At 41.8% G+C, this 27,991-nt stretch overlaps 1 protein-coding gene across 1 annotated transcript; it reads left to right on the top strand.

Moving 5' to 3' along the window:
* Positions 1-27,991, top strand: ntsr1 (neurotensin receptor 1 (high affinity); the record flags this gene model as incomplete). Its single annotated transcript, XM_079273464.1, has 4 exons — positions 1-651; positions 18,624-18,825; positions 24,390-24,474; positions 27,736-27,991. The coding sequence occupies 4 exons, from the start codon at positions 1-3 to the stop codon at positions 27,989-27,991; spliced, it is 1,194 nt and encodes a 397-aa protein (XP_079129590.1).

Genomic DNA, 27,991 nt, shown 5'->3' with positions numbered 1-27,991 from the left:
ATGGATTTAAATCTCACACTCTCCGGACGCGATTTGGGCGCGCTGGCGCAGAGACTCTTTGGGAACAACTCGCTGTTTCCATTTGAAAACACCAACAAGACAGATGAGGAAGGCTTGGAGGTCAACACGGATGTTTACTCCAGGGTGATAGTCACCGTCATCTACGCTGCTCTGTTCGCCGTGGGCTCTCTGGGGAACTCTGTCACCCTGTACACTCTGCTGACCAAAAAGACGCTGCAGAACCTCCAGAGCACCGTGCATTACCACCTGGCCAGCCTCGCCGTCTCCGACCTGCTGATCCTTGTGCTATCCATGCCCATCGAGCTCTACAACTTCATCTGGTTCCACCACCCGTGGGTGTTCGGCGACGGCGTGTGCAGGTGCTACTACTTCCTCCGGGACAGCTGCTCCTACGCCACGGCGCTCAACATCACCAGCCTGAGCGTGGAGCGCTACATGGCAATCTGCCACCCGTTCAAAGCCAAGAGCATCATGTCCCGCAGCCGCACCAAGAAGCTCATCAGCGCCATGTGGCTCGCGTCCTTCGCGCTCGCAGCGCCGATGCTCTTCGTCATGGGCCAGGTGATGCGTAAAGGCGAGAAGATATGCACCACCATCGTCTCTCCTGTCACTATTAAGACCGTGCTGCAGGTGGGTGTCTTGTTGCTGGTTTTAGTGTTGGATTTGGGACGTTACATAGTTTACATGTCTGCCATAACGCTTGACAAACTGTACAGTTTTACACCCGAATGTGTCTCCAAAATCCCGTTTTTTTGCGCACCGATATCTGGTGATTTTTACTGCAAACTACGCACAATAAAATACATCATAGCCTTCACCTAAAGGAGGTCAATGTTATTAAGATATTTAGGTTTTAATATAACATATTAAGATCATTTAGCCACATGTTTGTCACCTCGCTGCAGGTTTATTTCTGCCAGGAAACTGGCATTCTCACCAGCATCAATAACATGATGCTTCTTTCAGCTAAATGGAGAAATGGAAATTGTAAACTACCAGATGATCAGGAAAAAGAGTCTAAAACTAAAAAGTTGAGCTAAATTCGAGGAGGATGCTGCTGCAGGTGTGACGTGTACTCCAGTGGGTGTCCTCGTGGCTATGCGGGTAGGGCTGAAATGATTGGCGTTTCATGCAATTCATTGATTGACAGAAAATTAATCTGTAACGATATATATGCAGGGGCGGACTGGCCATCGGGGATACCGGGGGAATCCCCGGTAGGCCGACGGGGTTTGGGCCGGTCTCTGACATCGCCGGCCCGACTATATTATATGCTTCACAGAACACGTTCAATTGACTCTAATACCGAAAGTCAATAATCAGTGAAAACTGTATCAACAGTATAGACTGACATTATACTACTCCTCGCGATCTGAGACGCCATAGCACGGCTGGACACTACGGTGCTTTTAAAAACTTTTCTCCATAACCGCGGTCTGCGCCGTGCGCTCGTGCCGGGCGACGGTCGGGGCGGGGCCGGCGCAGGTGCGAATGGCCGCCGTAGACCGGCGAAATACAGGGGCGGCTTTACTGTCACGGCGTCCACGAATCGAGAAGGACTTCTTACTGGAACTGAAACGATGTACTGGGATTAAATTCTTTGTCAACAAAGAATTTGGTAAGTGACAAACTGCGTTTGTTTTTTTACATCTGCAGTAACGTTTTTATGAATAATATTTGATGGCTCGTGCTCTTGTCTGGTGGAATGCGTGGATCCGCTGCAGGTCTGCTGGATTGATGTGCTTTGTTGTCATATGAATATATGTGACTGGTTCTTATGACTTTGTGGCTGTCCTTGTGTTAATTACGTTGATTTGACCATGCGTTGTCAGTTATTGACGTAGCGTCCCGTCACGGATTCATGTATCTGCAGCTTGTGTCACTCGCTCAGAGACAAGCCGTTTTGAGTGCGAGCTAGCAGCATGGCACCGGTACCAAAACGTAAATCCTTTAAAGGTGGAGCTGAAAAGCTCAGGGAGAAAAAGAAGAGATATCTGGAGGAAGGTGCAACAAAATATTTAAAAATCTCTGACTTATTTGGGAAACCACCGACTGGTGACAGTGTTATGATGGTAAGTTGTGGCATTGACTTGGCCAATGTTAGCTTGCTTTTCACAGATGAGGTAGTGTTCGGCTACAAGCTAGCCTAGCTAACGTTAGCTAGATAAATGATAAATGTCCAAAATTGAGACCGTTATGATCTGGTCAAATAAGCAAGCTGGCGCTGTTCGCATCATCGAGATTATCTAATTTAACATGTTAGCCGTAGTTACTTGCTTACAATCGATGAGCAAGCTATCCATGGTGGTAGTTGTAAAGAGGGCAATCTTATCATTTCTAATAATTTATGTCAAATAATGTTTAAGTTAACCAGCTCTCAACAGCACCTGGAGGCTTTTATGTTGATGGCTACTCAGACAGATGTTTTGCAGATGCTGGACAGTGAGAAGATCATAGACGGTGTTGCAGAAAAGAGTGAGCTGCTGCAAAAACTACTCGTGTAGTGAGGTAATAATAACACATGAGTATACTGATATTGTTTTTTATTACTATGTGACTATAATGCACCTGGGCTGGCAGAGTTAGTTTAGGTTCTGTTACTTAACTTATTGTTTTGTTATGCACCTTCAACACCCCTACACACACACACACACACAATCACACACCCAGCATGCAACACTACTGATACCACTGATGTTCACACCCCATCGTATGTTCTGTTCATTTCAATATAGTTCAAACTAATTCTACCCTCTGATTCCAGTTTCTTTATTGTGTGGTCTTTCTCTGCTGACATTCATTCCTTAAGGCTCTGTAGTTATACGTATAACCATCTGATACCAGCCCAAAGTTCAGCATATTCATCGAGCAAACTACTACCTTGGAGTATTATTTTATTCAATGTGTCCATCCAGGCAAATTGGTGGATCCAAATGTTATAAAAAAAAACATATATGATGTAATTTCTTTGTAATCATCGAAAATAATGTTAAGTGTATGGGTATTTTTCCAAGTAGGCCACTGACATCGATACGTGCGATGCATTGAGTGGGCCGGTCTGACAGTAAACTCCCGGGCCACTTTTTTCCCCCAGTCCGCCCCTGTATATATGGATAATGAAAATAATCTTTTCTTTTGACAACAAATATATATATTTTATATAATATTTTTATAATTTTATATAACATATACGTTTCTTATTAATCCAAACAACGCCTGACAGAAATTAAATACCTCCTCGCTCAATTTGTACTGTGAGCCGAAAGTTAAATTCGTATTAATCTTATGTTGGTTTACACTGACGTTACTTTCCAATTTTCTGTCAAGCTAAATTTCACCTCTTTCAAATGTTTCATAACTGATGTGAATGATTTTGTCGTGGGCATTATCATTTAATAAAATGTATTATTTGATTGCATTTATCTGGTTTCCCTTTTTAATGTATCATTGCATTACTGCATCTGCTTTGTTAAAGCACTTTGCAACTATGTTATGAAAAGTAAAAATAAAGTCATGATTATTAGTATCATAAAAACAAGAGCATTTCATTTCTGGCTGCCTGGATTAGGAAATAACAGTCGCAACCTGAGAAACGGGTTCGAAACGCTTTTATTGTGTAGCAGACTGAACATGTCTTTCCTCCCCATGGTCACAAGAGTGTTTGAGGAATTTTGGGAAATTCCTTTGGATGCAGCCTTTTTTTGTGGATGCTTATTTGATGCTTTCATCTCTTTGACTCGAATGTAATGGGGAAAGAAAGCTTAAAGACAGTACTTGCTGTAGCAAAATAATTATTTTACTATTTAAACACATCACTGCCTTCATCTGAACATTTAATTGTTAACCAGGCCAGGGGCGTAAAGTAAAGGGGCCCCTTTCTCACTTCCTACCTCTCTACTTCCAGCTCTACTTCCCACCCACCCACCTTCGACCTAGGCCTTCATTTTGATCTCAACTACACACCCGTAAATCTTCACGAAGACATCTTGCACATATGCAAAGCTATTGCTGTGACAGAACATTATGAACAGCTGGTGACTCACAAGGTGAAAGCATTATTGAGCTTGTAATAATGATAAACGCCAAGGCCCTGGGTTCCCAGCTCCAGACCTCCTACCTTTTCCACTCTTCTCTGCTCTAGCACACCTGAACCAGCTGATGCCCAAACCCTAAGCAAAGACACACCGATCTGTGGAATGCGGACGGGAGCCTATTATAGTCTATAATAAGGGCAGGGTCCCTGCAGATACAGACACCACCGCAAGTTTCAAGTGCGTAAAGGGTATTGATTGAGAGGGATTGTTACTGTGTGAGCCTATATATCGTTTTCTTGTCATTGTGCCTTAAACGTAAAGAGCCTGAGTGATAAACGCGGAGAGAGTGACACCCACTCTTTCACATTCTGAGCACAGTGGCCCTCTCTAACAACAACAACAACAGAACATTTCTCAAGACTTTCCCCACCGCTCGCCCGAGATAAATGGCTTTGTTCTGCAGGTCGTAGTTCCCGTAAATGATGAAGCCAATCTGCCCGTCTTTGTTTACCGTCCACATACTTAGCATTGCCTCAGAAGCCACGGCTGATGCGATTTGGGTTGTGAGAGAATTGGAAACGATTGGGTGAACTGTTTTGTGGATGCTCTGTCACTCTGGCGCAGCATTACTCAGCATGAGACAAAAGGTAAAAGGAAAGGGGATATCAGCTGGTGCGTCTGTCTTCACCTTCTGTGTAATCAGTACAATCACCATCATCTCTGTCTTCTGCTGTGATCTACTGTCGCCTCATCACACTGATATTTCTTCCGTTTGTCTTGCCATGTCTTGTCTTTTGTTTATTCTTGTTTTTGCCTCTAATCACTCCTGTAAGACAGACAGTTACTAACTGAAGCATTGCCAAGGCCAACAGTTGTTATCTTCCGTTGCTTTCATTGAGGCTATTGGCATTCGTGAGCCAGGCTCCGGCAACTACTCTGTGTCAGCGGAGAAACATTTTTCCTACACAAGAAGTCTTACCCTATAGGAAACATAGAAGACTGTGTGTAATATTTTCCACTTGATCTAAAAAAAAAAGCAGAACAATAAATAAGTTGGGACGTCTGGAACACCTGGGGACGTCGTGTGACGCACACCGACACGGGGGGAAACCATCAAATTGCTCCCATTACATTTTAAAAGTGTGCCGTGCATATGTATATGGATGATGCAGTACAGCGTCTTTGCGCGCCTGCGTTCAAACCTCTAGTCTGGGCCTTTTCGATCGTACTGCGTTGCCTCGCCTCTACCCCCGCCACCCACGGGAAGCGCCCGCCATTCGGAACCTGAAAACCTAGTGCGGTGCGGCGGCCTCTTCCTTTTAAAATCGACATGAATGCAAGCGGTTTTGATTCAAAAAGAACAGAAACTACAATTTTTAGACTGAGCTCCATGGGGACCTCGTGCTATTTTTAGAACATGCCTTGCGGGCGACTCGTATGTTTTAGGAAATCATGTCACGTGGTCTGCCTCATGCTTACTGATGAGCTAATGTAGGATGACCAAATAGTAAGAGATGAATAAGAGCCCTAGATTTTAGAGAAGTAACCGAGACCTCATCAAGTGCTGGGGGTCCGGCCCTGCTCTATACTGTAGTCTGCTGGAGGCCATTATTGGGTTAATTTATCAGTCTGAATTGAATACTTCCCATACGGCGGGATCTTCGTGGCTGACTATCACTGATCTACCGAGCTTTCTGTAAGAGCATAACGGCCGTGTGTGATTTGAGACACCACTATGTAAGTATACATAGTGTGCACAGTGTGCTACATGGAAGTGAACTAATGGAAGTATCCAAATTGAGACAGAGCATTTATGTTAGTGTGTGTGTGTGTGTGTGTGTAAGGCTATAGTAGGAACACAACTTTGTGTTTGTGAATGCACGATCGTGGCAACTATGCTTGACAATGAACATGTTGGTCAAATCTAGGCCGAATTGATTTATGGGGTCCTCAAAGATAATGGTGCACACGGCAGGGAACTTCAGATCGAGGGTAACTTAGGTCATTTCAAGCTGGACCCTATTTTCCAATGTTTTTGTGGTTAAGTGACTAATGGGGACCTACATTTCTTAAATTGGTCCAGTATTGAGGGAGAACCATAGTCTGCATATAAGAAGTGGATGCCATTTTCTTGCAACCAATGAACGTGAGTGAATATATTTGGAATGCGGAGGAGTGATGTGACGACTTGTACGGCTCTGGTAGAGGTAGTGGCCTGTCAATCACGCAGTATCCACGTCCTCAAGCATACTCCGCTTTATGTTATAGTTGACTCTCAATAGGACCATAATTTACATTAATTGTAACATTTTGGTCACCTGAACTTGTCTTATTCGGCATTTGGTTGTACTTAACTCCTCCCTGTCTTGTCACTTCTGGTTGCAAAAAAAAAGAAAAAAAGATGGCGACGGCCAAAAACATGGTGACAGACAAAATGCCGAACTTGAGGCTTCAAAACCGCATTCCACAAACCAATGGGTGAAGTCATGGATAGAGTCGAAGCTCTGAGTTTACTCAATAATGCATTCCTGAAATTGTGATGGTCCTTTGTTTGGTTGTGCCAAAAAGGCAGGTACATGTAATTGGTAAATGGGGCTGGACTGGGAGCACCTGGTCCCAATGATCCCATTCATTACTTAAGTCGACGATGATGACTTAAAGCTAGGATGTTTACAGCCGCTTCATGAGCAGTAGGTGTTTCACAGAATAGTCGACTTTCAAACCCACTCGTGGATACTACTGAGCATTACATTGTAGACATTGTAGTGTACATCTGTGGTTTGTTACTGCAGTCAAACAGTCTCTCGCTCAGACAAGCCTGCTGGCAGATTAGCCCAATTTAGATTGCAATTCAGACCGCCTCTCGGAGCCAATCTAGGACTTTCACCTACCCCCAGGTGGGTCCTGCCTACATTAATTAACCCTATACTCTGTTGTATTTGAGACCTTTTTGACTAAAATGAATCATTGATGATATCTCCCGCGATTAACTACTTTTTTGGGAGTATAATGACTACTAAAATGCAGCAGACCTGAATGCCCTAGTTAGCAGTAGCATTGGGTAGCCCTGTCTGCCTTATTGGTACATTTAAAGCAACAGTTCCAACAACGTCACTTCCCTTGCACAGTAAATAGTTCTGCACATACCACAGCATGTCTGCGTAGTTCACAATTTAATTTGTAAGTGACACTTCACAAGATACACTCGAGAAGAGCCAGATGTGGGTGTTTTTGCGTGCGATTATGAAAGCCCACGAGGCATGTGGCATGTATCTTATAGGCTTGATGTAAATATTTGGATTGGTCCCTGCTGAAAGGGGGATGGATGTTTATTTATTTAGATATGAGGATATGCACAAGCCATGCATGGCAATTAGGAGTGCAGTTTGCCTGGGGGGAAAGATAATTGGGCTGTCTATGCAAACACTCACTAAACGGAAGTCAGTTACTTAAGGGGAATAAATATTTAATGAAAGAGCAGTAGAACTTCTTTCCACTTTATGTGGAAAGGGGTAAAAACAAGGACAAATTGCTACATGTTACTTATTAGAGACATAAGGCTATTTCAGTTCAAGCCCTGGAACAAATGTTTATGTTCAAATTGACAGCTTCTTTATTTGTTTGAGAATTGTCCACCAGATGCACACAGTCTCTTACACCCGTTCCCTGAGACCTCATCAGCCTTGACACCCTGCCTATCTCCCCAGCTGCACCTCAGTGGCTCGTTAGTCTCGGGTTAATTCAACTTGCATAGTGTTAACACCGCGCCATTGTTTATATAATTCTCAGTGGTTGTGAGTTAAGCAGAAGTGGCAATATTACAGGACAACATTCCTTTTGCTTTTTGGTGACAGTGCCAGGAAACCAAAACTGGATTTTGCTCCTCAGTCCACAGTGGGCTTTCCATTTGGGAAAGACACGACCAGCCCATTTGAAGGTATTCCCAGTGGCGGGCCGTGCATTTTATACCTGGGCCTTCACTGCTGTCCTGCAGCTGAAACACAGCTACGGTTATTATTTGTTTCGTGTAAAAATGAAGCTCAACACCTATAAATGCTCGAACTGCAGAGTGCAGATATATGAATATGCCGAGACTGCGTCTCCTCTCTGCTCTGACTGCTGCTGTGAGAGTCCGCCTGTGAGTGCTTTGGGGCGGCTCACGGCAGCGCCCGCTGCTCGTTCACAACAGTGCAGAACGGTACGTATATTATGATTTGTAAAAACAAGTTGTACAAATCATAATATATAAACCAGCATATTAAAGCTACTGCAGATGTAAAAACAAATGCAGTTGACTTTCCAAAGCTGTTCCCTTAAAGACAAACTCCATCCTCCTTTCTTTGTTGATAAAGAGTTTAATAGGTAGGTCGAAGAAAACAGAAATGGACTTGTGAGGGTAAGAAACTGAGGCGCTCCCAATAATTAGTTTAAATTAAATAAATAAATAGTTTTCCAATAATTGGTGTCATTTTGTCAGTGTAAAGTTCCAATAAAGTTTCACTGATACCTATTTGAAATTTGCGTTGAGTCTCTCTAGAAAAGTCAGCAACAGTCAAAGCGAGAGCTCTAAAAGTGTTCTTTTGTATCCACTTTACACTTGTTTTTTAAAAGAGTGCCATTGCTGATGTACATTGAGAGAGACTGAACTGGGCTAGAAACAGTGTGAACACAGCGGACTTCGTAGGGAAGACAGTGTGAGAAAGGTTTGAGTGAACATGTCAGCGGTACTGTTGTATTTAATGTTGTTGCTCAGCCATTTGGGGGTAAAATGGCTTTGTGTTCTCCTTCCTTTGTTTCTACTTTATGGAATCTTGACGAGGACAACGGTTTCATTGCCTGGCCATGGCCATTCAATGTGTGCAAGGAAGAAGGATGGCACAAACAGGGAATGTTATGCTACCATGGGGATATTGTGTGAAAGTCTTCACATACACATTTGCGGAATGTAAAGCATGTCCTGCTGGTAAATCGACGGGCATCACTGAAATTGTATTATTGTGCAATGGCATTGAGTCCAAAAACCCATGTGACAGAATGACAAAATATGTGGTTACAGATGGAATGACAGTCTGACGTTCTGGTAAACATAAAAGGTTTACAAGAATACTTTAATTGAATATGAGAGTGGAGGTAGGAAACTGAATGATTCTTTTGGACTGCATTCTTCGTGCCATTTTTCTATGTTAGAGACAAAGTAAAAACGTTTTGTAACAATTACAGGCAGAGCTTGTGTGCGTTTTAAAAATGTTGTCTCTTTTGTACAAACAAAAAATTGACGACACTGCACTGCCCACTGAGAAAAGGAACCCAAAGAGGAATTGACTCCTACGCACTTGAATATAATTAGAAAGGTGGCACGCTTTCTCTGGAGTGTGCCACTAGCTCAGATTATGGAAAACAACAAAGTGTGTTATCATAATTATGCAGACGACACACAAATCTACATAACTATGTCACCAGGGGACTATAATCCCATACAAGGGCTGGGTAACTGCATTGAACAAATCAACAACTGGATGTGCCAGAATTTTCTTCAATTAAACAAAGATAAAACAGAAGTAATTGTTTTTGGTACCAAGGACGAACAATTGAAAATCACCGCTCAGCTTCAATCACCGATGTTAAAACCCACAAACCAAGCCAGAAATCTAGGTGTAGTTATGGATTCAGACCTCAACCTGAACAGCCATATCAAGACAATTACAAAATCAGCCTACTATCACCTGAAGAATATATCAAGGATTAGAGGACTTATGTCTCAACAGGATTTGGAAAAACTTGTCCACGCATTTATCTTCAGCAGACTGGACTACTGTAACGGTGTGTTTACAGGTCTCTGTAAAAAGTCCGTCAGAAAGCTGCAGCTGATTCAGAACGCTGCAGCTCGAGTCCTCACTAAGACCAGGAGGGTGGATCACATCACCCCAGTTCTGAGGTCTTTGCACTGGCTTCCTGTCCAACAAAGAATTGACTTTAAAATCCTGCTGTTGGTTTACAAAGCACTGAATGGTTTAGGGCCAAAATACATCTCCGATCTGCTACTACCTTATGAACCATCCCGACCCCTCAGGTCGACTGGGACCGGTCTACTATCTGTTCCCAGAGTCAGAACTAAACATGGAGAAGCAGCGTTCAGTTTTTCTGCTCCACATCAAAGTCCCAGAAAGCTGCAGGTCTGCTGAGACCCTCAGCTCATTTAAATCAAGATTGAAGACCTTTCTGTTTGCTGCTGCCTTTAATTGAACCACATTCAATTCATATATTAATCAATTTCCTGCATTTCTGCATTTTACTATTGCATTTTATTTCTTACACTGTTTTTTAATTGTTTTTAAATCTCCTTTTCTTTTGCCTTATGTTTTGATGCTTTTAATGGTTTTATGTGAAGCACTTTGAATTACCTTGTTGTTGAAATGTGCTATACAAATAAACTTGCCTTGCCTTGGAGGACAATAATACCATCACTGCTGCCAACATGCTTCTGGAAATGCTCTTCTCTTTTTATTTCCCAATAGAATCTATTCATTATCTGTAGCACTTGATCTTTACTAAAATTACATTTTTGCATTATTATTTTCTCTGTAATTGCACCTACCGTGCTCTTTATGTAGAACCATGGCATTTTGAGCTCCAATGTTGCTCGCCCGACCAAGTGTGTATCTGTGTTCAGCTCGGTGACTGCAAAGGACTGTTTCAGACTTGTGTCATCCAAAAAAATGTCACTATCGATGAGATTGAATGTGTAGTGTGATTTATCTAGAAATCATCATTATTAACTCAGTTTATACGAGAACGAAATGTAAGACTTCAGTCATGATTGTGAAATCACGTGTTGAATCAAGTGAGGTTTTGATTAAGTTGAATTAATAATGGTTCTTATAATGAAATGTTTAAGAATAAGACATGAGTATGAAAGTTGACCAAGATAAATGTCAGGATTTATCACGCTTTGAATTTATACGGTTTGTGAAATAAGGAAATGAAGGAGCTGATTAAAAGTCCGGAGAGGTCCAAGCGGGCGCAGATGGCTGGTAAAAAGGGAAGTTCCCAAATTAAAGTTGTTGTTTTAAATTAACAGAACTGGAGAGCATTGGTTCATGACCGAGGCTGTCCTGAGCGGATTACCTAAGGCTGGGGTATTCATTTAAGTCATCGAGGTCCAGTTAGAGAGAATTCCCTCAAGCAAAGGTCTGAACAAAACAATGTCGAACTCGAGTTATGATTTAGTCCCATATGTATTGATGTACAGTTGTATCAATGTCTGTATGTAATCAACAACTGACTGAAGTCAAATAAAGAAAGTCCAATTGAATAATATGTCAACAATATTTACTGTCAGATTTTAAATTGAACTGGATGAATTATGAATAATACATAATCTAATGAGAAATAAATGTTCTCTTAATTAATTAATTAAACTCAATTGTCTTTGCCCTGCAGCTGTTAATTCAGGGTGAAGTGATGTCAATCAAAAAAGCCACAATTGTAACGGGTGTGGTAAGGACCCAGAAGCAGTACGACAGACACACAGAATAGTTGGAACGGAACTTTATTCCAGGCAGAACACACAACAGGCAAACAGGGGAGAAGGCAGACAGGAACCAGAGGAAGCACAGCCAGAATCTCGTGGTCGGGGACAGAAGGCTGAGTTGTTCATCGGGCCGAGGCAAGGAGGAGAAGTCCAAACAGGCAGGATCGGTAACGGGAAACCAGTCGGAGGGTAACCGCGGGGAAGTCTGACATAATGCGATCTGAATTTAATCTCCACGGTCTCTGAACATGAGGCACACTGGTTTTGAACTGCCCATGTTAAGAATGAAGATATAAGAGTCTGTCCATTATTGATTGAAAGCTGTGGTTAAGGTGTCCACATTTCTCTTTTTGTGTGCAATAACTTCTCTGACTCACATATTTCTCCTGTGGGGTCTCTCCGTCTCTCTCTAGTCTGTGTGAATATCTGCCTGGAGTTGTGACGCGTATCAGAATGCACATATCTGATTGGCCGAGTATCATCATGTGATGTGATTTACAACACATGTAATTGGTCGGTGTGTTTCCTGGACCGCTGAACGAGTGGCGTGAAGGCTAGAAAAGCTGCGCTCCGTCAAAATCAACTAATTCTCAATTATCTATCGGTTGTAGGTCCCGGTCCAGATACAACGGTGTCTGGGTCCGGCCCTGGACCGCGGTCCGCCTATTAGTGACCCCTGACCTCAGGCATGCACTTGTGAGAAATGGGGTTGATGTTCAAGTCAAGTATTTAGTTTGTTTTAGGAAATCATGTCACGTGGTCTGCCTCATGCTTACTGATGAGCTAATGTAGGATGACCAAATAGTAAGAGATGAATAAGAGCCCTAGATTTTAGAGAAGTAACCGAGACCTCATCAAGTGCTGGGGGGCACTATGTGTCTCTGAACTGTGATTGAAGATTCAATTCAGAGATTTTTTGAGTTTTTGCCTGCAGCCTTGTTCTTTATAATACAAGGAGTTTGTGAGTAGAACAGCAATAGGAGAATAACCTGGGGACAGAGTTTAATTCAGTTGAACTAATTCTTGATCAGTTGATTGCGTTTTCAACATCTGATTGATGTTGTTGCTGTTTTGTTGCTGGAAGGCTCTGGATTTCTGAAAAAAAGTAATCCATCTGCGTTGAAGGAAACGCTTCTTTGTATTCATTATAATTAAAGTGAAACTGGTTTCATTCAAGTGTCAATTGGCCTCTCTGCAGGATGTAAAAACATGGATGTGTAGCTAAGCCAGGTTCATAGACCAACGCTCTTGTCGGAAGTTCTAAACTCAAAAAGTAAATTCCCCTGCTGCAAAAGTATCCCTGCAGCTTAAATAAGGAAGCTGTCGTTAACTTAAGTGTTTCAACGTAGTTTCTTTAACATCAAGTCACTTCAGGTTCTACTGGAAAGGATGAATCACATTTGCACAGGTCTATTTTGATTAGAAACTGTGACTAAGTAGGCAGTCTAATCTCTACCAAGTATATGTGCGGGCTGGTCTAAAGTCTTGCGTGTGAGTTTCAGGGTAACAACAGAAATAATAACGCTACCTTATCCAAACGGACAGCTCACAGGCGCGCAAGCAAGTCTGTTGACACCGACCAAACATCCACCACCGTCTCTAGTGAGAGTTGTCAAACCGATAGAAACTGAAATCTGAGCTGTGCAGGGAAAACAAATCCAAAGGTGTGAAGCACAGTGATCAAAACACACCGTAGCAGTGGCAGATGGAGCTATACATATGTTCGTGTGTGTGTGTGTGTATATATATATATATATATATATATATATATATATATATATAGCACATGTGCAAGTTTACCAGCTAATAAGTGAGTGAGATATGTCATCCAGACATAACAACAAAAACAAGGCCTGCACAAGGAAACACAAACTAAATAAACAGGCTCGTGCATGAAGGCTGAGGAGAGAAATGATTGCAAACATGTAGACTGTGTTTGCCCTCATCTGTGTTGAGTTCAGGTTGTGAAGGTGGTGGTGATGAGAACAAAATGAAGACATGAGCGTTTCAATTTGTGGCACGTTGCTGCTGTATGAGTAAACGAGTGGTGAGTCGGATTTTAGTTCCAGTTACCTGCTTTAATGGATTTTCCGGATGGACATTTATTTTGCCCCAAGGCAGATGCTGTGAGCTGCTCAACATGTACATTTGTACCAATCTTGTTTGTTATGAGCTGCAGCTCCCTCATCCCCCCCCCCCCCCCCCCCCCGTTCAGCAGGCAAATGCCTCTTTGCCGGTTGCAGCCGGTTGCAGCCTCTCAGGTTTTACACCTACACATTAAAATGTGAGCAGAGCGTGTTATAGCTCCTGCTGTGATGATAACACATAATACACATTGTGCTTTATTATTATTATTATTATTATTGTGCTTTGGGGTCTGGTCACAACAGCAACATCTGCCATCCTTCACTTTGCTCCTTTAGGCTCTCTCATCACTGCTGCTTATCAGTAAATCTAAGTTGTCATATTTCTCGGCACAGCACAGTAATCAATAAACAACATTCTTGGAAGTGTTTCTTTTCAAGGTGGACTGAAACCAGGGTAGGAAATTTACATATTTTTTGGGGGCAATTTTTGCCCCCACTGACTGAAATCCAGGGGCATTTTCAAAAAATTGGGGGCACTTTTTGAAACTTGTGAAACAACATTTAACCGTTGTTCAAAATAATACATATACTTATTTAGGCTTACAGTATATGAGCAATTGTCATCAAATGGCAATAAGACTATTAGGCAGTAGTCTACAGATTCAAAGTGTTTTCTTAGATTTCTTTAACAAAAAACAAACAAATCAGACAATCATATTCAATTTTATTCTTATTTCTTTGTGGTTATTTATTGTTATTATTACATTGTTTAAACAACTATTAACAATTACTAAGTCAACGATGCCTTGATTACATATACATCAGTCATTGTATGGAATTATTGAGAAAGATATTTTTGTAGCAACTCAAATATTGTGATATTACTCATTTTTGTCCTGAACATATGCATTAGTGATTGTATGGACTTTTTGAGAAAAACTATTTTATAGCACCTTAAAAATTAAAAACAAATGTGCCATTTCAAGGTACAAATTCAGTTCAGAGTTTTTGCTTCGTAAAATATCTTAATTGACTGTCAGTCAGGTATTATTAACTTCCAGCAACCCTCAACTCAAAGAATAAAGACACTTTAGGTGTATTTTCCCTTTAACTCACGAGATGCAGGTAGCATGTTTTATACTTAATGTGAATATAATTCATTTCATCTAATTTCCATTATGCAATATTTATACTCTGTTGGCATCTTATTCTGAAAACCGGATGTTCGTCTGAAGAAACCGGATGTTGTCTCACGTTAATCTTTCCGTTAACTTTCAAAGTGCTTCGGTCGCTCCCGATCTGCACCGTGTGAATGAGTTTACCGTGAATTTCAGCATATAGGTGCACTAACATGTAAGTGTCTGCTGAGTTGACCGCAGTCACAGGTCCGATTAAGAAGCGCTCCATTTTTTTATTTGTTTCGAAAGTTCGGGGGCATTTTTTTCCCCTCTCCTAGTGATATCGGGGGCAAAATGATATTTCTTAGGGGCATTTTTGCCCTTTGCCCTCATGTATTTCCGACGCTGACTGAAACATTATTGTCACTGAGAAAGCGCCATTTACAGATCTATTGGAACAGGAGGTAAACTGTAGTGGGTCAAGGATAGTGGGGATGTTACATCTAATGTATGATGTGACCAGGTCAAAGAATCTTGACGATAGTCATCAAGGCTGACTGAAACGTGGTTCCTTCCTAAGATCCCCAATAATATCATTACTATAAATAGATACAATGTTTTTTAGATGTGATTGAAAAAGTAAGGGATTCAGAGTTCTGATCTGTGTAAAACACCTCATGCTCAGAGCTCTACAAATATGTATATATTGTTTTGGACCTCACACACTAAAATCCCAAATTATCACCAGAATGATTTGCCAATCTCTGGAATTGATCATATTTTCTCGTCTACCAATCCTGCACTGGAAAACGTCTCACAATTTTGTAATGTTATTGCTGAGAGACGTGCCCATTATGAAAAACATGGAATTTAAATAACAGTCCTTTGCTCTGCCCACAACTCTCCAATGCCACTCACAACAGAGCCAAATGCTGGATCCAATGCCACCCTTGAGGACTGATAAACCTTCAGTTCACAAAGAAGCATCTGCACCAGCATGATTAGTCAGCTCTCTGCCCACGATGGTTCCACTCAATTTAATATAACTTTGTCACACCTCCCACCTCAAGTCAAACAAGTATCTGGTCACATTACCTATAGATCATGTCGTTGTCTTATTTTCAGTTTGAGGTGTCCGGTTTTACAGATGTCTCAATTGTTTTCTTTAACAATAGTGGTCTATGGGGATGATACAACAATGAATGATATAGTGGGAGTGGTCATTGGAATAAAAATTTAAAGCAATGCTGAGCAGTGGCACCGAATCCACTTCTTATTGTACATCTGTGTCATGTACACAACTGCTATGTATAGGTAGGTACTGATGCGACATATCTTTGAAAAGCTAAGATTCTTGTGATTCGATTGATGCAAACCATTTCAAGATACAATCACAACAGCAGGTACAATCAACGCCTATGTCAGACCACCAAAAAACAGACAAACAATTACAAAATTGAGGCAACTCACCTATGAAGCCTCATAGTAATCCACCCATTGATAATATTCCAACATAAACGGTCTTGTTGCATTGGCAAAGGTCCAGACGATCCAATCCAGTAACATATTTAGTCCAAAACACATTATTACGCCCATAAATACCCACGGACTGCTGTTGCACCATTTCAAATCAGCCGGCAGATATGCCTAATTATTTATGTATTTTCTGTAGTAACTCCAGTTCGCATGTCAACATTGCATCTCAAAATGGCGGCTGCACTCTGACCTTTCGATTGACACCTCACTTGACCCAATAGGAGCGTCCATGTCCTGTCCACAGCCTACAATAGCTAACGAGAGTCCGCGTTGAAGGAAAGTGCCTGTCCCTCTTCTTTCGTGTAAAGACCGAGCCAATTGCAACCGATCGTTCTGATGACGCTTCGCCATGACGGCAATGGAATTTTGAAAATGACGATGTGTTGCTTCAGTGGGTAGATTTACAGCCACGACACGGGACGTCAGTGCGTAACAGCGAGAGTCTGGTGCCTGCTGCCGTGCGTGAAATGCAGAGTGTGTTTTGAGACTTTAGGGAAGTGAATAATGGCGAAATAACTTATAAATTACTGTATTTCGACATGAATACGTATTAGTTTGAATTATGAATACACATTTTGTAGATTGCCTTTCCCCAGTGAGTCTGCTGACCTGTTGGGGGGAGGGAGGTGTTTGTGTATGTGAAGTTGTATTACCCCTTTGTTTCACTGTGTGTGTGTGTGTGTCTTTAGGTGTTACTGCTGATCTGGGGGAGGTATATATATAGATAGAGTAGATATATCATTTATATATATATATATATATATATATATACCCTTATATGCCTTCCCGCCGCTCTGTGTTTCATTGTGTGAACTGCTGACGTGTGAGAATGTAGAAAAGATGGAAAAGTTTTGTAAATGACCAACTGTTATTTCTTTATTTTCACATAATAGCCAATCATCTGATGTAGATTCAGATCAGGAGTGGGTTAGGCCTTTTTAGCCTAGGTAGCCTTTATTTCCAGAGTGTTACCTTTTTAAAAGAGACCAAAACCATGCATGTACTCCAAATGGTTCAAGAACAGCTTTCAATTTACTTTGGGTATGCCTTGGATAGGCGTTTTAGGCGAATTTTACAGGAATGGCAACAGGGTAACAATCTAATGCTGCGTTCACACCGGTCGCGTTGATTTTTTGACGCGCGTCGAGATTACATACAAAGTCTATGCACAGACGCGATGAGACTGGCGCGGCGCGATTTTGCGATGGCGCGGCGCGTTGGACGCGTTATTGCAGTGCGGTGGACGCGGTGGACGCGTTGGACGCCGCAAAATCACCAACGCGCGAGTTGAAATTTTTCAACTTCAGCGACATAATCGCGTGACGCTGTGGCGCGATAGCCTATCAGCGTTGAGTTGCTCCCCCTGTCATCACTGGCTTCCTGCCGTTGTTGAATCAGGAAATAAATCCTGTAGCCGTCTGTGTTCACCCAGAGCTCTACGATACCTCATATCAACAGAGACCGGACCAAACTATGTGTATGCATGTGTGTGTGTAAACCATACGATACAAACAATGAATAGACGCTGCCGTATTTACGTCTACGTGACGTTATTGAGTGCTGGTGGAGCTGCTACGATGTTAGCATAGCCTAGCACCGATCCATCAGAGCTCCATTGAGAAGACAAGTAGCCTACAAATCGGCATCATTACGTCGTTATTTCGGAGTCCCTTTTTGTCGGTTTATTGCCGTTGAATCACAGCCAAATCAGTTTATTTAGTGTTCCTACAGCTGTAGTAAACAGCGACCGGTAGCTTGCTAGACAGTGAATACAGCTCGATACAATCCACGGAGCTCCTCTGAACAATATTATGAACCAGACATGACGGCGTTTGGCATTCCGATGTTTGAGGGACTTCCACAACACGTACAAAGCAGCAATTGTCCTTATTCCTTTCACGGTTGACAGCGGAAATAAATGGCGGCCAGGTGAACGGCTTCCAGGACGATAAACCACGCCCCCTCTCCGGCGCTACGAGATTTTGCGGCGTTTGGTGTGAACACGACCGGCGGCGCGTTGGATGCGATTGTGCAGTGCGTTGGACGCGATTTTGCAGTGCGTCAAAAAATCAACGCGACCGGTGTGAACGCAGCATAAGACAGATATATTCCAGCTTGCGTTGATTTCCTTCTCTTTCCTTCTCTGATATATATATATATATATATATATATATATATATATATATATATATATACATACATATATCACTGAATATATAGAATTTTTTTAATCAGAAAATAAAAAGAAATCTTAGCATGTGATATGTTTCACATTCTATCTTTCCTCCCCTAACAGGTCAACGCGTTTCTGTCCTTTGTGATACCCATGGTGGCCATATCTGCACTGAACGGGATCATCGCCAATCAGCTGCTGCGGATGTTCCGTGAGGCGGAGCAGGACAACCGTGTCTGCGTCGTTGGGGGAAATCCCACCATGCTGAATGTCACCGTGGAGCCCAACCGCGCTCAGTCGCTGCGCCATGGGGTTCTTGTTCTCCGTAAGTGCACACCAACCCACTTTACACACAAACATACATACATGTACTTCCATATTTGAAGTGAGGTACGACGATCCCAGTCCCTTTTGCCTGATGGTGGAAGCTGTTTAGCTGCTCGGTCAGATTGCACATGCATGCAGGAAAAGACAGTAAGTGATCCATCATGGTGTCCATGATCTGCACTTCACTACTCCAACTGAGTAAATGCACCGTATCCCGTATCGAGTCAGTGATGTATTGTGTTACCACCTGGCTCAAGGCTGGCAACAAAAAAGGGAGGCCACATGCAGAGATCTAACCCAAAGCCATTTATTTGAGCTCCACAACTTCAGCAAGGATGAGACTGGTGCAGCAGGCCCTGCTGAGAGAGAGCGAGACACTCCCAGAAGTGCTGTCTTTTATGCCTTCTTGGAGGCTCCAATCCGATGGGCTGGTAGGAGCAGGTGACTGTCCCAGCTCCTCCCACCAGGAAACCATCACAGAGCAGGAACACATCCAGCCGAGTGGGAGGGTCGGCACAAGTGGTACATCAAACCAGCCAACACTGTTATTTAAAATGGTGATTTATTTTGCTTAAAACCATTTTCATATTTGGCTGAAACAATTCACAAAGCTGACTGCCAACCTCCCTCTCAAATTTTGATCCAAATCATACGGCTACAATGTTTAGAATTACTTGATTTTTGTACTTGCCAAGCAATAATTCTGACAATCTCTTGACAAACAGTATAACTACAAGACTTAATGTAAAACATATTGTGGTTACTCAAAAGCAGGGAGGCATATTTGTTTAAATGGCCTGTTTGTGTATTTTGAAGTGGGGCTGTACGAGGTACACATCTTGAGTTAGTGTATTACCTACAGTGCACGGCAGTCGGCACGCTTATGGCATATTTAAACTGTTACTACATATACATGAAGAAGTTTCATAAAATAAACACACAACAACAAAAAATGCTATATTTTATTGATACAAAAAGAATCAAGCATTAGTTCCTCAGCAAGATTTAGCAAAATGCACAGTGGAATAAATCAGACAGCGTAGCATACTTCTAATCATTCTTGTCCAGGCGGCTGATCAGGTCTGAAAACAGCGAACAGACCACATAGTCCGTCCTGGTGTTGAACAGTCCAATACTGTTTCCTCGTCAGTGTGTTTCCCCCAAACTCAAACTGAACCAACCCTTGTGCTGCGTTCCGGAGAACTTGGAGGCTGGAACTTTCCCCGTTGAACTTCCCGCCTCCAAACGCTCAAGGGCCAAATGGCAAAACATAAACAAAAACCATGTCATGGCCTACACACACAATTGCAGAATAGCTTCTGTGCAGAGAAGAACTTCATGATGTTTACCGTAAGTAGGTACCTAATAAAATGGTGACATTTTTGGACATCATTTCACTTGCAAACAGGTTTTACTATATGATGGTATGTATTGTTTGAATTAAATACATGCAAATATACTTTAAGTTGCTTTTTAGTTGATGGTTTATCATTTAATATGTGTGCTTCCATCGCTGTGTGATGTCAGACAACTGCTTTTTCGTGAAAATGGAGTTACACGTTACATTACATTACATTAGTCATTTAGCAGACGCTTTTATCCAAAGCAACTTACAATAAGTGTATTCAACATTGGTATTCAAGGGAACTACTAGTCACCAGAAGTCATAAGTGCATCTCCTTTTTTTTAAACAAGCATCTAAGAGCATAAACCAGAGCATAAACCTGAGCAAAAGAATAACTCTACTTTTAGTATGTGACGATATGATGTAAATATTGTATATTGTTTCCTTTCAACTGTGAGAGTCACTGCAAATGCACGTCTCCGTATTTTAGCCCCCGTGTCTTGTTTAGCCAAGGGCATGTGTAATAAACTCTTGGAGAGCTCAGCTTGACATTTCTGCCATTTCATTAGGGCCTTGTAATGAAATGGGTAATGTCTGTCTATGATGGTTCTGCTGTCATTGTTCTGAACTATGTAGCATATCACATTGATTGAATTGAAAGCATGAATGGGTCAAAATGAATGTGGTGGCCAGATGGGTCCAGTTCTGTCTCTCATACTCCCAGTCACAGCAGTCGATGTCGAAATCTGTCCTGATGAGTGAGGATCTGTGTTGCACTTCAGCGTCAATCTGATCAGATTGATAATGCCATGCAATTTCAATTACGGGAAGAGGATTCTTGAAATGATTTCTCATAGTGTCGCTGTGATTGCTATCTCTATCACGCAGACGTAATGTAGAGAGACTGACTAATCCTCACTGTCATGTGCTTCACGTTCTGCACTCAATTATGACTGAGACACTGACCAGAATGGGGCGCAGATCACCCCTCTTGACAGGCCATCCCTCTCTTTCTCTGTCGCTCTTTAACTGAATTAGATCTGGTGTGTGTGTGTGTGTGTGTGTGCATGTGTTCCTAGGTTAAGTTTGGGGATATGTTTCAGCCTAAAAAACTATTTATTGGGGCAATTTGGGACAAAAGCTGTGTCCCCATTCGGAAAAAGTTGATTTTGATGCCATTGGTTATAGGGTTAGGCAAGTGGTGGTTATTGTTTGAATGTAAGTCAAAGTTATACCCAAAGGTGACCTGTGAGTGTGTGTGTGTGTGTGTGTGTGTGTGTGTGTGTGTGTGTGTGTGCATGCAGAGGACCAGAGGACATTTGGAGGTCCACTGTTGATCACATTTTAATATAAAGGTGTAAAACCTCAACTGTAGTGAATGTCCTTCCTTGATTTAAACTTGACAGTGAAATGAAATGAAGAGCTACCCAGAAGACAAGGGAATGTAAAACATTTTCAAATCTATGACAGTAAGGATCTAACAGCAGACTTTTACCAAAATGTAGAACCAATCCTGTTCATCGTTGCCTTGGAAATTCTTCCACTTTTCACTTCTGTTAATGGCCTCACTGAAATCCGTAAATGGACTATTCAATTTTCTCATTAAGCTTAAATTCCAAAGCATCTATATTACAATTTGTTGTTCATTTTAAATGTTTCATTCAGTCCTCATCCAAACACTTTATGTGTATCCTTGAGGTCAGAGACCGATCTTTTGAATCCTGCATTGTTTACTACGATGCCACTGTCCATCGCCGATGGCTGACAGTCACCGATCCACTGAGCCCAGTGCTGACTTTCCATCGGGACTTACTTCCTAATTTGTGTTTTGGAACAAAGGTAAAACATTTTAGAGTTGAAGTTGTGGGGGTGTCATGTTTCAGTTATCACTAGCGGTCCATGCTTCCATGATTCATTCGTAAGAATATTCAAAAAAGGGTGGATTGCCAGGGTTTTGGAAACACTGTCTGATGAATGGCTGAGTGAGTGTGAGTCCGCGCGTGTGTGTGTGTGTGCGTGTGTGTGTGTGTGTGTGTGTGTGTGTGTGTTGGGTGTGTGTGTGTGTGTGCGTGCGTGCGTAATGACTGACTGACAATGACAAATCACAGTGGCCAGAGCACTAAGTACGGAGCTGCCAAGCTGGAATTGACTCTGGTCAAATGAGATGCCGCTGACTTTTTGACAGACTGAATGCATGCAGCGCAAAGACACACGCATTAGTGGAACTGGCTCCATCCTCTCACACTGATTTCACAGCTTGAGTGCGTCTGGGTATTTAAGCATTCCTTTACTGTACCCGTATGTTGATGTTCTTTAATAGCTCAACGTAACCTTTTCCTACAGCCACCGCAGAACTGAAAAAACGATCAGTGCGAAGTGATGGCGGAAAAAAAAGTGTCATCTGATGAATGCCACCTGTAATGTCGCCACAGAGCCGCGAGAGAAAAGACGAGAAAGTGTGCATCAGACTGTGATAATCTCTCCTCACAGGGATGTAGATTGGGACACACGTATCTGTTCAGTTTCCTGCAATGTCTAAGATTGGACACTGGCCCCAAAATAGCAACATCGAAGTGAAGTAAGATAAAATGTTCCCATTTGTTTTGTTTTCTGCAGTGTAAAATAAAAAGTCCTTGTAACGTGGAGTTTGTTTGCTTTGAATTCTGGGTATGACAGCAGGGTTCTTTTAAGAACTTACATGGAAACTAGAATTTTACAGCATTTTTCCATAACTAAGGAAACCTTCTAAGGGATTCTGTGCAACACCCTTAAGTAAGTCTCTCAGCTAAGGAGAGAGTAAAAACCTGTCCTCCGACGCAGTGTACCGCCTTGTCATCCAATAACACGAGCATGGTAGATGAAAGAAACAATCTGAAAACCCACAAAGAAACCCAACAGTGCTGTTTGAATGAACTATTGATTTGTGCCAACTCAAATGGCTTATTTATAAACCTGTTGAAACAGGTTATTTTCCTCTCTGCTGTTTGTTTGAACACATAAAAGCAGTTTTTTTTGTGTCACGACTCAAATCAGAACACCGACATCATACACATGATCGAAGCTCACTATGTTCAGTGGCAGCAGGATCTCCATAAATCTTTTTAAAAATCCTTTAAGAAAAATATATTTGCTCCTTATAACTTCAGATCATGTCTCATGTTTTCTTCGGTATCAATTGTCCGGGCCCAGAATTCAACCTCTCCACCAAGTTCGAGTCCACTGCAACAAGTTGACAATTCTGTCTGATATATAGTCATTTGGGTGATTGTTGTCAAATGGAACACAAACAGAAAGATTTCCACGATGCGGATCGATGATGACAACCATTAACATTTACCCGGCTTTTATTTTGACTTGGGTTAAATTGGTCTAATGGCACACATATTATGGAAGATATCAAGGTACTTTAAAACCCATAGCAACCCTATTGCCGCAATTTGTGTCAAAACATCACACGCCTTCGTCTTGGAGTTATAAGTCAGACAAATCTGAGCGCACAGACATGATCGAGATATTATTCGATTCAGTGAGAAGTTTTCCTCTGTCTCAAAATCTGGTTGTAGTTGGATGTCTGTACATCCATGGGTACCTTCCTAACAGGAACTGCTAACTTTGCATACTTTTAATGGTGCCAATTTGCTGGTGGGGTCTCAGTTTGGTCTGATTTAGTAACGTGGTTAAGATATTATGTTATTTAGTATGGCATGCTGGCAGTTGAACCTGTATATATGAGTGCAGATGGCTGTGGAAACACATTTTACAAAATTGAAGGAATCTAGACTAACTTACTTCTATTAGTGCATTTTGTTGTGACACAAAGAGATATCTACGATTTCACTCCTTTTCGTGTGTTTTCAGGCTTTACATTTTATAAACAATGAAATACAATTTAAAATGATTTCCCTGTGATTTGCTGGGGCAATTCATCCACATTGTCACTGGGTTGTTGAGCATGATTGCATGGCGGCGCATATTTTGTATTTTCCATCAAACACTTAAAGATATCATTATAGTGTATGTCCTTGTGTCCTCAATACAAATCTACATGTCTGTTATTTGTTCAAGTCTGGTTTTTAAATATGCGCATCATAATCTGCGTGGACAATTTTGCAAATATTCCCTTTCTGTCTGTTTTTGTGTGTTGTATTGCTCTGTATCTGTAGTACTATATCCTTCCTCTTGCCCTCTGACACTGTCTCTCTCCCTTGTGTGTTCAGGAGCGGTGGTTATAGCCTTTGTGGTCTGCTGGCTGCCCTATCACGCTCGCCGCCTCATGTTTTGCTTCGTCTCCGACTGGTCCGAGTGAGTAACGATCCTTCTCCTCCTCTCACGCGAGGGAACCTCCAGTAATTTTGGTTGCTCTGTGCAGAAACACACCAATGCTGCATACGCAGTGCACATACACCAACACAGACTTTCACATGCATGCACATTACTTTGACATATGCAGAGACCGTAGCATGCACACACGCTAATAATATTGGCAATAGTTGCATTTACTGGGTCATTAGTTGAGAGCGTCTGACAAAGAGGAGCAGGTCAGATACATCTTCCTGATTAGAATGCCTTCATGCACATTCTCATCCTCGCTCTCCCTCTGACACACACCACACACACACACACACACACACACACACACACACACACACACACACACACACACACACACACACACACACACACACTTGTCTCCCTTTCTTTTCTTTTTTCCGAAAACAATTAGTCCTTACAGTGTTGTCCCTAATTAAATCAAACACACGCTGTTTCAGTAAATGAGCGTTAGTGCTGGGAAAGCCTCGTATTCTCCTCTATAAGGATGTACAAACAGCAGTTTTTAGGGTTTGCACAGTTCCTCTGTCATTGTGGCTTATGAGAAACATTAATCATATTTCGTCAACCTCTTCCTGTTTTGTTTTGTTTTTTGTACATGTTGGATTTTTCTTCGCTTTATCGCTGATTAATATTCACGTCCTCATGACAAAAACAGTTGAAAAGAAATGCATTGCCGTGCAAATTAAATGTGGAAAGTTTAAAAAAAAAATACCCCCAATGTCAAAAAAACCTTTAGATGTGGGAATAAACATTGTTTGTTTAGTTTGCCAATTCTGTCTCAAAAGCCTCACAAGCGTTGTGTCATGCATAATTATATGCATGTTAATAATAAAAACATTCAGTCACATTTACCTTGAAGCAACCAAACTGTAATATGACTCAAATTCGTGTCTTATTCATAATCAATTGGTGTGATTGTTGTTTCACATCATTAAGCAACTAGTTGCCAAGCAGATTATGAGAATACTTTGTTGGTGTGTGAGTTTTCTGCATCATGGCTGCAGTGGAGGCATTATTTAGAGGCAAGCACTGTTATTATTCAGACACCAAAGAAAACACAGTGTAAGTTAGACACAGTTAGACCTAAGACAGGCAGACATAGTGAAGGAGTGGGTGTGGTGTGTGACTAAAGCAGCATCCTATGCACCTGTACCCTTTTCCCTCCCCCAACAAGGAGCCAGGACAGCAGAGATATGTTTCCTATGCAAGAAATTCCCTTCATTGAGTAGTGACGTATTAACAATTAAAAAGTCCTGAAATGTGTCACTCAGTGTGTGTGTGTTTGTAGACTGGCCCCTAACTACAAATAGCAGATACTGATTGCAGGAGTCCACTGTCTAATTTGAATCCTTTTCCTTTGGAAGTTTGTTGTCATTGAGCTGAGAATCACCCGTTTCCATGAGACAGTGATAGACACAGGGCTCCCCTTTCCTAAATCAGTGGTGCAATGCGCAAATATCAGAGAAGAAAATGAGTATTTTGCGGGGGGCTCAGGGCACATTGACAGACTTTAGCCAATTTTGTGTTCTGTTGGCCCTTTCAATCCTACCCCTCATTCATCTTTGATGGTGTCTCCATATACAGACAGACACGCACATCATTGACTTTCCGCACACTTCAGTGACCCTTGTCCACTGCAACAGCAGAACAGATCGATACACCAGATTTCAGTAACTGAGATGCTGCTTGGGAGTATCTACACTATGTGTGAGGACATTGATGTGTGAGGACATTCATTTTCCCCTCAGTGTGCGTTGTTTCCGGGTTTTAAGTTGTCTTATCTTATCCGCTTGTTTCTATGCTACATAATATGGAATGTTTTTTTTAAAGCTGCTCAGTATTCAAATGTTGATTTGGATTTCGACAGTCAACATTATAAATGAAGTTTCAAAGCTTCCAACTATTTGGTACAGTCCTTGTCTTATATGATGAGTCTCATATTCTGTTTAAGGATTAGGAGAGTACTCCATTTACTATTGCTGAATTAATGTTGCCTTCACATATTGGGAAGGGAAGGGACAGGTATGAGGTCCAAAACGGATTTGTTTTTTAACGATAGATGCCTGCACTTTGCATTTCTTTAAGTGTTTCCCCACTTTAGTATCTTTATCACACTGACTTGCTTGATTATATATTTATACATGTTGTAGTCTCTTTAATTCTCCACCATGTGTTTCTTGCCTACCATCTCTGTACCCCTCCCGTCTCCTGTCACATCTTATGTAATCTTTATATCTTTAATTTCCCTCGTCCTTCTCCTCTCCAACAGCAATAAGAGGGGCCGAGTCAGATCACTCAGTTAAACACTCTCACCCAGGGGCCTTTGTTGGAGTTGAGCCAATCTGGAGCCAATTATTTTTCTGTGGCCCCTGCTGTTCTGTCTTGAACACTAATGCCCACTTTTTTTCCGGACACAGACATCTGTAGGGTAGCTAAGAATTTGCAAACCTATAGCACAAGTGTTTGCTGCTTTACTCTTTTTTACATGTATATTTAACTCCTGTAAGTTTTGGCCCTTTGTGTTGTAGAAATAAAATAAACCAGCACCCTGAAGATAGATAACTATTTGGTGACTATCAGGTGTTTCGACTATATTGCTTTTCTCCAGTTCCAAAAACTCCACAAGTATCCGATATCCTTATCTCGTGTCTTCTATGCCTCCAAGACAAAATCATGCTTTCTCTGAAACAGCGGATTCCACAATCCCTTTTCAGAGCACTCAGAGCCGCCGTCTTATTTGTTCTTTTATCCATATTCCTACCCCTACCTATGCTATGTGTGTTATTTACAAAATAGTAACATCAGACTATTTTTGCCTCTTTTTACATTTTTCATTGTCAACATTTGTTCTATTGTAGTTTAGAATGATGAAGACAGTGGAGAACAATAGGATGTTGGCTCTACAGGAGGACTTGTACTCCTTGGCAACTGGCATGTCATGATCTTAAGGCATTCTATTACATATCTCAAATGGCTTAAGAAAGATGTTCATATAGCTACCCCCGGAGCCCCCTAGCTTTGGAGCTGAGCCATGAATGTTTAGAGTGTCTCGCTCCGCCCCTGAATCCACAGTACAAGTGATGAATTACAGCCAATATATCCATTATTAAAGCTGCATACAGCTGGAAGGAAGCTGAAAGAGATGTCTTGTATGATATGTTTAATATATCTATTCAAACACATAAATATGTCACATGTAACAATGGCTCCCTGTCTCCTGTTTTCTCACAGTGACTTATACGACTTCTACCACTATTTCTACATGCTGACCAACGTCCTGTTTTACGTCAGCTCCGCCATCAACCCAATCCTCTACAACCTGGTGTCGGCCACCTACCGCCAGATATTCTTCTCCATGCTGCGCTACTTCTGCTTGCCCTGCCGCCGTACACCCAGGAGGCACCCCCACCCCTTTAACCGTCACTCCATCAGCATCTCCAGCAACCACACCCTCTCCACCAACATCATCAAAGAGACTGCGTACTGA

The sequence above is a fragment of the Melanostigma gelatinosum genome (genome assembly GCF_949748355.1).
Source record: "Melanostigma gelatinosum genome assembly, chromosome: 8".
Classification (NCBI taxonomy): Eukaryota; Metazoa; Chordata; class Actinopteri; order Perciformes; family Zoarcidae; genus Melanostigma; species Melanostigma gelatinosum.
Note: the sequence above shows the minus strand (reverse complement) of the source record. Positions and strands in the feature narration are given on the sequence as shown.